The following is an 11,247-nucleotide window of genomic DNA, read 5'->3' as shown; positions in this document are numbered from 1 at the left end:
CCCAGTTCACTAACGAATTGTTTTTACATTTGTTCGTGAATCAGATAATTACTGCTTTTCAGGTAACTCAGAAGTCCTCTGAGAAATCTAATCCCGTCCGGATATGTCTGAGATTCATCGCGTAATTGTTTGGTGATCCGATTCTCGCTCCACTCGCTCCACTTTCATCATGGATATAAGCCATAACAATAACATGAAATCAATAAGAAGATGCAAACTAATAGAACTAATAGCGGAGTTAGGTAGGAATCTAGTCATATTGCAGTTTTCTAGATTGTTCTTTCTACTTGTTTTCTTTTTATTTATTATAAAAACAAAATAAGCAAACAAACAAACAAAAACCTTGCTATGTATACGGTAATATGAAACCCCGCCCCCTACTGTCCTCTTTTTGAAAAACTTAAATTTTTATACTTACACATACAGTATAATTACAGTACAGTACCAGTACAATAGATAATGAAAATTTCACTATTCTATATGTACAGTAAACTGTAGCACATGTTGTACACCTTCAAGCGTGTGACTGTCAAATTTTATTTATAACCATTTTTTTATGTGTACTGCATTTTTGCCGAACTGAGAAATGACTGCCTAGAAATATAGCTAGTCTTGTGTCAGGAGACCAAGAAACTGCTATAGTACTGTATATTGTAATGAAATTTGGCCAAATGTGCAGAGGATGCTAAATTTACTTTTTTTAATTTTATTTTTTACTGTACTGTATTTGACTTGGTTCCATTATGGATATTGAAATGTTATTTATTTTTCATTTTAAACAGTATAGATGATTACTTAATGGTAATACAATATCTGTGAACACAACTGTGTATGTCAGACCATAAATCCCCAAAAACTATGCATGGGGGCTTGCTTTGGTGTTGCCACCCCTCATAGACCCCATGCCACCCCTTTGCCACCCTAAAAATAATTTTCTAGATCCGCCCCCGTTATAGACATTATCTTGTTCAAATTTACCCATAAATAAATTCGCATAATTTGGTGCTATTGGAGTACCCATCGCTGTACCTTGCACTTGTAAATAAAAATCTCTCTCAAATAAAAAATAGTTCTTGTTTAAGACTAATGGTGTAAGGTCCACTATATATTTTGATGGTATTCTGCTGTCATCATCTTTACAGTAAAATTTTAGTGCATCCAAGCCTACTTCATGAGGTATATTAGTGTAAAGTGAAGTGACATCAAGTGTTACAAGCCAATCCGTCATACTTATGCAAGGAATTTGATTCAATTTATTCAAAAAATCAGTGGTGTCTTTTAAATAGGATGGCAGTTTTTTCACTATCGGTTAAATCAAAGAATCGAGAAATTTAGATATGGTTTCTGTCAATGACCCATTCCCTGAGACAATTGGTCGCATTGGAGGATCTTCTAACGATTTATGAATTTTAGGTAAAGTGTATAACACCGGAATCCTAGGATATTCATTTTTTAAATATTTTAATTCTTGTTCATTAATCCATTTCCTGTCTAATCCTATTTGTAAAACTTGGTCAATTTGTTTTTTTATAGGACTCAGTCGGGTTAAATACAAGTTTCTTATAAAATGTCTCATCATGTAACATCCCTTTTATTTTCTCAACGTATGTATTAGTATTCATAACCACAATCCCTCCACCTTTATCTGCTCGTTGAATAGTCAATGTCGGATCATTTATTAATGCTGATAAAGCTTCTCTTTGCACTCTTGTTAAATTCCTTTTCTTGTACAATTCATCACTAGGTTCTTGTAATAATTTTTCCACATCATTTTCTACAAGTCTACAGAAAGTATTCACTGAATGATTATGAACTACTGGTGTGAAAGTACTTTTAGGTTTAAATTGTTGTACGGTACAGAAACCAAAAGAGTATGTATAATGTTAGTTGGTTAACTTCATTTATCAAATAGATACAGTCAAACCAAAATTTATTCAGACACCTTCAACATTTCTCACATTATCACAGTTTATTCGCTATAGTTTAGAAAATGGTAATAAAATATGGCAAGAACTCAGAGTTAAACTGTGTCAGAACAAATTCAGCTTGATAATGTTAGATAACTTTGATAGAAAGGTATGTAATAGATTACAATCAACCAAAAATTAGACAGCTGTTAGTATGACAGTATTTACACAACTATCAATACAAGGCAACCCTTAGCCTTAATGACAGCATATAGTCTCCTGGGCATGCTGTTACCCAGCTTCATGCAAACCTCAACTTCAATGTTTTTTCCCAGACTCGGTCTGAATAATTTTTGGTCCCAAATTTGTATCAATTTTACTGGTAGTCCACTGTATGAAGAATTTTTGGGTATGATTTGTCACAGTTTACTTTATTTTGCTATCCTCACATAAATGAACTGTAGTGTCCTGCACCCACTAGTAAAAAAATATCAAAAATTATATCTGTATCAAAATTATAATTTTTGGTTTGACTGTATATCCTTTGGTTATTTTCACACTTAATTATGATACAATTTAACAACGTCGTTTGCACTGCGCTCTTGCGTTACTTGATCTTTTTATTTTGGTGCGTCAATCTGTTGAGTTACTTAGTATAGGAAATTATGATCCGCACTCACGAGAACAATCTTCTTTTTTCTTTTATTTTACATTCATTACTGATGGGAAAAGACAAACGTTTCGGCTCAAAGCCTTCCTCAGTGTGTAAAGCAATTCAATCCCTCCACCCACTTTTCAAATCACTAATTATATTGACGTCAACATTAATTAGCCAATGTTCAATTACCACAATCATTAAATCATTTCCACTTAAACCCTGGACAATTTACATATATATATCCAACACAAACCGTCACATCCACTAGTACACCTCACAATATACCCGTGACTAAAACAATAGTTGTTTAGGATCACATATTTATCACCATTATACAAACTTATAGTTTATCCTATCAATCATCAATATCTACTCCACCAATTAACTTTAAATTGTATAACAATGGAAAATTCAATAATTAAGAACATCAGAAATACATCGTCATAAACAATCATTGTTTTTCACACTGTAAATACTCAATTTATTATATAAAATATTAAAAATGAATACGTTCAACCATAGTTCATTAAAGAAAGACAGAAAGATCTAATTCCTCATTCATACCATTTGGGTTCAGTGATTTAAGTTTATGAATCCAAAATGCTTCTCGTTTCAATAGTTCTTTATTTATATTACCTCCTCTACGTGACCCAAAAACTTCCTCCATTCCTATACATTCCAATTGCTTGATATCATGTCCCAATTCGTTAAAATGTCTCGCTACTGGAGAGGTTATGTCTTGTCGTCGTATACTAGATTTATGTTCATTAATTCTTAATTTCAACTGACGCAAAGATTTTCCTATATATATCTTTTGACAGGGACATTTTAACATATAGATCACATTACGAGTTGAACAGGTAATACAAGATGTGATTTTAAAACATTTCCGTTACTGTTACTGGACATATAAACTCTTTACACTTGACCAAATTTTTGCAAGCGGCACAGTTTCTACACGGGAAACAGCCTTGTATATAAGCAGACTTTTTCCTCCTTACTACATCCGAGTTTACCATCATATCTGATAGATTTCGTGATCTTTTAAAAGTGAATAACGGGCGATATTGAAATTTCTCATTTAGAGATTCATCAGATGATAATATGTACCAATATTTATGAATGATTGATTTTATTATATTACTATGCTCATTGTATGTCAAGGAACAATTTACTGAAAATTTTCTTTGTTTTTTAATGGGCTTATCTATTTTCAAAAGATCATGTCTATTCAATTTATTAACCTTATCTAATGCATTATTTAACCAGCTTTGTGGATACCCTTTAGAACGAAATCGTTGAAATAGCAATTTTACTTGTTCATCAAATTCATGTGTTGTACTACAATTACGTTTTAATCTATGCAATTGACTAATCGGTAAACTATGTTTTAAAGGAGCTGGATGATAACTGTCAACGGATAATATTGTGTTTTTATCCGTTGATTTTCGAAATACCGTTGTATGTAATGACTCATTGATCTTGGTTACTTTAACATCTAAAAAACTGATCGTATCACAACTTTTTTCCATTGTAAATTTGATTGATGGAATTTTCGAATTAATGAAAGACACAAATAATTCTAATTCCTGTTCAGAACCTGACCAAATCATAAAACAGTCATCTATATATCGCATCCAAACCTTAATATTTGGCTGAAATGGATTGTTATTATAGACATGATCTTGTTCAAATTTACCCATAAATAAATTCGCATAATTTGGTGCTATTGGAGTACCCATCGCTGTACCTTGCACTTGTAAATAAAAATCTCTCTCAAATAAAAAATAGTTCTTGTTTAAGACTAATGGTGTAAGGTCCACTATATATTTTGATGGTATTCTGCTGTCATCATCTTTACAGTAAAAGTGTAGTGCATCCAATCCTGCTTCATGAGTTATATTTGTGTAAAGTGAAGTAACATCCAGTGTTACAAGCCAATCCGTCGTGCTTATGCAAGGAATTTGATTCAATTTATTAAAAAAAAAAAATCAGTGTCTTTTAAATAGGATGGCAGTTTTTTCACTATCGGTTAAATCAAAGAATCGAGAAATTTAGATATGGTTTCTGTCAATGACCCATTCCCTGAGACAATTGGTCGCATTGGAGGATCTTCTAGTGATTTATGAATTTTAGGTAAAGTGTATAAAACCGGAATCCTAGGATATTCATTTTTTTAATATTTTAATTCTTGTTCATTAATCCATTTCCTATCTAATCCTATTTGTAAAATTTCATCAATTTGTTTTTTATAGGACTAAATATAGGATTAAATACAAGTTTCTTATAAAATGTCTCATCATGTAACATCACTTTTATTCTCTCAATGTATGTACTAGTATTCATAATCACAATCCCTCCACCTTTATCTGCTCACTGAATAGTTAAAGTCGGATCATTTTTTAATGCTGATAAGGCTTCTCTTTGCACTCTTGTAAAAAAAAATTTTTCTTGTACAATTCATTACGAGGTTCTTGTAATAATTTTTCGACATCATTTTCTACAAAAAAAACAACGTTTGTTAACAGGAGCAAAGGAAGCAAAGTTTCCTTACTTACAAATTCTCGTTTTGTACTTCTAATAAGTGACCGTTGTTTTGTTTTGATCTCTCTGCTGCGTTTCACTTCTGAGCGGCGCATGCGCAAAGCCGACCTCATACGTCATCCGCCCGGAACTGCTTCCGTTTACAACAGTGAGCGCAAGCTAGATTAAAGTAATTATTACGTTTTGAATATGGATATTTTTCTTACAAAAACGCATCGATTCGCTACAGGAGGCCTTTGTTCATTTGAAAAACAATGATTGTTTATGATGATGTATTTCTGATGGTTTTAATTATTGAATTTTCCATTGTTATAGATATTGATGATTGTCTATTTAAACTGTTAGTTTGTATGATTGTATAATATAATATAATTTGATAAATATGTGATCCTAGATAATTCTTGTTTTTAGTCACGAATATATTATGTGGTGTACTAGTGGATGTAATGTTTACATCCACTTTTCCATTGTTATAGATATTGATGATTGTCTATTTAAACTGTTAGTTTGTATGATTGTATAATATAATATAATTTGATAAATATGTGATCCTAGATAATTCTTGTTTTTAGTCACGAATATATTATGTGGTGTACTAGTGGATGTAATGTTTTGTGTTGGATATATACATGAAAATTGTCTGGTATTTAAATGGAAATGATTTAATGATTTAGTAATTGAACATTGGCTAATGAATTATGACGTCAAGATAATTAGTGATTTAAAAGTGGGTGGAGGGATTGAATTGCTTTGCACACTGAGGAAGGCTTTGAGCCGAAACGTTTGTGTCTTTTCCCATCAACAATGAATGTAAAATAAAACGAAAAAAGAAGACCGTTCTCGTGAGTGCGGATCATAATTTCCTATACTAAGAATGCTAAAAGAGACATCTTTTCGAGACATCTTTTCTTGAACAGCTGTATGAATGAACATGCCGAAAACTGCATCATCATCATCATTTCGTTTTCTTTAGAGCACATTAACCAAAAATATTGATGCTTAGTCTTCATCATCGTTATTATAAAAATATGCAGATAAGTTATCAGTCTAACAGAGCTTGTCATGTGGCGCGTGGTCCGGCTATATGACTGATGTATCCGTTTAATTTTACTTTACTCCAAATATATGAACTACCTGTTTTAAATACTTTTATATTCAACGTGTTTGTTTATGTCTAATATTTAGTGTTAAACTGTTGGTCTTTAAAATAAATCTGTTTTTGATTTTCACAGTTGACTGATTTTGCAGAACTTTTATACAGATAACTTCCGTGCTCCGATGCAGCAAACTTGTCACAGGACGTGCGGTCCTAATATCGATGTATGACTGTTGAGTCCAAATATATATGAACTAGCTGTTTTAAATATTTTTATATTTAACATGTTAGTTTAGCAGTATGTTTGAATGTATATTATTTTGATTATTGGTGCTTCCATAGGCTCTCTCTGTCTCACGCACACGCGGTTTAAAACACCAAATAGTTATGAAATAGCCTATGACAAGTACAGAGAGTCTCTCTCTTGCCCCACCCACCCATGCAGGATATTATCGTGTATGGGCGATCTCACAGGCTGGCGATATGACGATATGAAAAACGACCATATCGCCCCACACTAATACCTGCATCATTGTGAACAGTCAGTTGACCTTAAAGTACCTGTGAGTGAGCATGTACAGAAACAATAACATCACATGTTATTCTAGCATATGCACATAACAACATCAAAACCATTACATCGACAAGGGCCTTCAAGTAACTGCATATTGAACAGCTAATTTGCTAACATGGCATGACTGTGATACATTCCCTCGAGTTTTGCTTGAACTAATGCATCTCACCAAATATTAATTAAATCTGCTATCTCAGCATCTTTCCACTGATTCTGCTTGCTCCTCCCTCTGTTTTTAAGATTTTAGCAAAGCTCTTACTGACACTGAATGATAATGACACGATAAAATGATGTGGTGATACTGTATGTTAAAAGAATGGGTGATTTTAGATCTGGCTGCATCAGATATGTGTAGTTTCAAGGATCACATCTAGAGGCATGTCACATAAACGGAAAATCAAATTTGGGTCACTTCCAAAATGTTGCCTGAATGGGGGGGTCATTTCAAGGTCAAAGTGGTCTGGTTTGTCTTTTCTGTTAGCCTTCCTTGTCCTACAGCCTCAATCTGACCTCTGACTAATTAACTGATACAGCTTGACTTATCGGTTAGTGTGACTTGAATACTAAAATAAACACTGAGTTTTTCTGGAAAATGTAGTGGCAATCTGCCCTTTCCTTATCTTATTTATTTTTCTTTCACCCTTTTTTGTATTACTGACCAACCTTTTACTCTCTGCCGTATTTTAAACCTCCCTTTCACAAACATTTTTTCTACTTAAACTTCTAATATGCTAAGCCTAAATGCATTGATTTTAAATTTAGATGCAAAGAGTTTTAACTAAAAATAATTGAATCGAGAATTAAATTAGTTTCTCACTCACTCTCCCTCCACAGGGTGTGTGCTCCCAGAAATGCTACCACATGTTCATCGTCGAGACGGTTTGTGTGGGCTGGTTCTCGCTGGAATTTCTGCTACGGTTCGTGCAGGCGCACAGCAAGCTGGAGTTCCTCCGTGGACCCTTGAACATCATTGATGCCATGGCCATCCTGCCCTACTATGTGTCTCTGATAGTGGATGAGAACCCCACCAGTGAACATGAGCGACCCTCTGGAGGTAAGGGCTACCTGGATAAGCTCGGGTTGGTACTGCGAATCCTACGTGCCCTTCGGATCCTGTACGTCATGCGGCTGGCCCGCCACTCTCTGGGCTTGCAGACGCTGGGGATGACGGTGCGGCGGAGCACGCGCGAGTTCGGCCTGCTGCTGCTCTTTCTCTGCGTAGCCGTGACACTTTTTTCGCCTCTGGTGCACCTGGCGGAGAGCGAGCTGACCGGAGTGCAGGATTTCAGCAGCATTCCCGCCTCTTACTGGTGGGCGATCATCTCCATGACTACAGTGGGTTATGGGGACATGGTACCCAGGAGCATACCCGGCCAGGTGGTGGCTCTCAGTAGCATCCTGAGTGGGATCCTAATCATGGCCTTCCCGGCCACTTCCATTTTCCACATGTTTTCCCGCTCCTACCAGGAGCTGAAACAGGAGCACGACAGGCTCTTTAAAGAGGAGTGTGCTGCGGCCGCAGCTGCTACCACAGGACCTGAGGATGAGCAGGACAGAGGATGGGTGGCCTTTCCTCCTCCCAGACTAGTTCTTACTCCAGACACAGAGACGCCAGGCTCCTTTGAAGACCTTTCTCTTCTTGGGAATGGTGGAGAGACTTCTGGGAATAACAAGCACCCGTTACCAGCTGGAGCCTTTTAAGTGATGCACATGCATTGTACTCTTCTCTAGATCAAACCTGTTCTTCCATGTCCTCATACTGAACTGTCTTGCAGTGGACAGGGTGAATTTTCATAGACGGCTCTGTCTAAAAAGTTTAAAGGTCCTTGAAGCTATTTTGTCTTCCGTCAGCCACAAGCTAATCATGTCTCATTAAAGTACTAATTCCTTCATATTCACACTGTGGACAGATTTAGCACTCCATGAAAATCCACACTATAGAAATAAAAAATAAAGCTACATAGTTTAACTTTAAAGCCTTGTTCCACACCGTTAGACATACAGCTGAGAATTTTAGGTTCCTCAAATTGACTGTCTACATATTTTAACAAATCCAAAGATGTGTTTATTGGTTGACTGTTTAAGGTTCAAGAATTGCTCTTCCAGAAAATGTTCACATATAATTTCCTGTGCCAGTTTGGGACAGACATACTCTTGTACAGGTCCAAATAAAAACAGCAGTAATCTCAATGTCCTGTCCTGTTTTTTAGGGTTCATAGAAGGATTTTCTAATCCTCTTCTTTGAAACTCTCAATCATTAGACACAGTTACCCTGTTCTCTTCTCTTCATTTTACGAAACAGCACATGTGCCCATACCATCTGCCAGCTCTGACATGCAGCAGTTACAGAGTGATGAATCTATGATTGTTTTAGTGTTTATTGCTAGAATTCAGCCATGGTGTGACCTCAACAAGGTCAGCCTAGTTTTGGTCGTCTTCATCTCTTCTTGCTGAATTCCTTCTAGGAGAGTGTGCTGCCCCCAGGTGAAGAGCTTCTCTGTATAAGGTCAAAAAATTGTCCCACTGCCCAATGCTTGCAAGGTCCAGCGGGTTGGGGGAAGAATCTGGATGAGGCTGGGGATTAAACATGCAATAAATTCATAGAGATAAAAAGTCCTTCCGGAGTCAGACTCTGTGACGGATTTTGCTTTGTCATCAAATTACAAATTTGCACCTCTAATCCAATTATTCAGTCATGTTGCATCATAAATGACCTTGCTGCCATTCCGAAAGTCCCAGAAGACTGAGTCATGGATCGGGAAAAGGTACAGAGAAAACCAAGAGGCTTTGATGGACCAGTCAAATTACATGTGTAGCTTTTTGCAGGATTAACCAGCTGGTTGAATCATTAAATGGACATCAGCTTGTTCTTGATGTAAAGGTTAAACCTGTTTATCACTTGTTTTTCTTTAATGATAGACACAAGCAGAGCCATGTTAAGGTCTCAAATGGTCTAGGGGTGTCTCAGTCCACTAACTAACCAGATAGTCAACCATTTCTGTCAGAATCACTATATTATACTAGAAATGTCATCATGTGTTCTTCATACTTTTCAAAAAAGGAGGATAAGAATATTTCATAATGGTACTGCTACAATGAAGCCAACAAATGATACCATGTCATTCTCTACTGTGATGTTGTTGATAAATGCACAACATTTAATGCACAACTGAAATTGTGTTGCAGGTCATTGAGTCATTGGTGTCCCAATGTTTAGTGCTTAAATTCATGGTCACGTTACACTGATCCTAAATTGTTATGTAATATATCCGGGAAGAGAAAACCATATTCTTATCCATTTTGATAGAACATATTCTATTGCAGTAACAATTCATATGAACTTAATAACCATCTGCACCATTTAACAGCATTAAATGTGGGGAAGCTTCGTGAGATATGCCATCAGCTCAGCTATAAAGATGCTTTTAGCCATAGTGCTTACTGAGAAATCTTGTTGAAGGAAAACTTGAATGATATATCATATGCCATTATTTATCAAGGCAGGCCATATCTAGATGACAAGTGTCTTCTGCTGGCATCAGTGATTGATGTAGAAAGCATCAAAGAGGGTTTAAGAGGCAATCTGTCAGATCTACTTGATGGTAAGATTGATTCCTATTCAATGGGTATGTTGCTTTTTAGTTTTCAAAGTGTAGTAAACCTAACATTTAGTTCTCAAGTCTTCAAGTCAATCAATTTACAGTGCAGTCTTAAGCAACAGGTCAATGATGTGTGTGTGTGTGTGTGTGTGTGTTTTAATGTTTCAGAGTGTATAGTTGTGGTTGATTGTTATGGTTATGTTGTGTGTTTCTGACAGGTATAAAGTAGTCCAAAGATGGATGAATGGATGGCTATTCCTGTCTCTCTCATTCTCCCATGACTTCTGATGGTCTTCATTCGTCATCCAGGACTCAGAAGGCAAACATTCCATTCATTCATTCATTCATTCATTCATTTACTTATCTATCTATCTATCTATCTATCTATATTCATATAATTATTTTTGCACCAAGAAACTCATAATTTAGTTTTTAGATTTTGAGTTAAAATATGTTGTTGTAACTTGCGTTACTGAGATTGTAACGAGTAATAATATTACCCAAATTTGATTAGTAATGCGTTATATTACTGCGTTACAGCAAAAAGTAATATACTACTGTAATATTATTACTTTTGTAATGCGTTACTCCCAACACTGTTGATGTGTAAATGTGGGTGGTGTCACACACCAAGATGTTTTTGCAGTGTAGTTTCATCAAATGGCCTTTTTAAAGGGGTCATCGGATGCAAAATTCACTTTTGTTGTTGTTTACATGTGAAATCAGTAACATCACTTTTGTACTTTTGTATGTGCTTACATCTTTCAATAACAGCCACTTGGCAAAGCCTGCTTCACATTATGATATTTCACAAAACTTTCATCCACACTGAAATATAGTGCATAAACTGTGAAGGTCAGGCTAAAATT

General features: G+C 35.6%; 1 protein-coding gene across 1 annotated transcript in view; it reads left to right on the top strand.

Moving 5' to 3' along the window:
• LOC107738382 (potassium voltage-gated channel subfamily G member 4-like) overlaps positions 1-8,952 on the top strand; it is a 39,385-nt gene extending 30,433 nt beyond the window's left edge. The window contains exon 3 of the mRNA XM_016550137.1: positions 7,614-8,952. Coding sequence (XP_016405623.1) covers positions 7,614-8,480 — 867 coding nt within the window. The 3' untranslated portion in view covers positions 8,481-8,952. The remainder of the gene's footprint in view (positions 1-7,613) is intronic.
• The last annotated feature ends 2,295 nt before the right edge of the window (positions 8,953-11,247 follow it).

The sequence above is a fragment of the Sinocyclocheilus rhinocerous genome, unplaced genomic scaffold (assembly GCF_001515625.1).
Source record: "Sinocyclocheilus rhinocerous isolate Xijiao unplaced genomic scaffold, SAMN03320098_v1.1 scaffold975, whole genome shotgun sequence".
NCBI lineage: Eukaryota > Metazoa > Chordata > Actinopteri > Cypriniformes > Cyprinidae > Sinocyclocheilus > Sinocyclocheilus rhinocerous.
The sequence above is the reverse complement of the archived record's forward strand: the minus strand, read 5'-3'. Positions and strand labels throughout refer to the sequence as shown.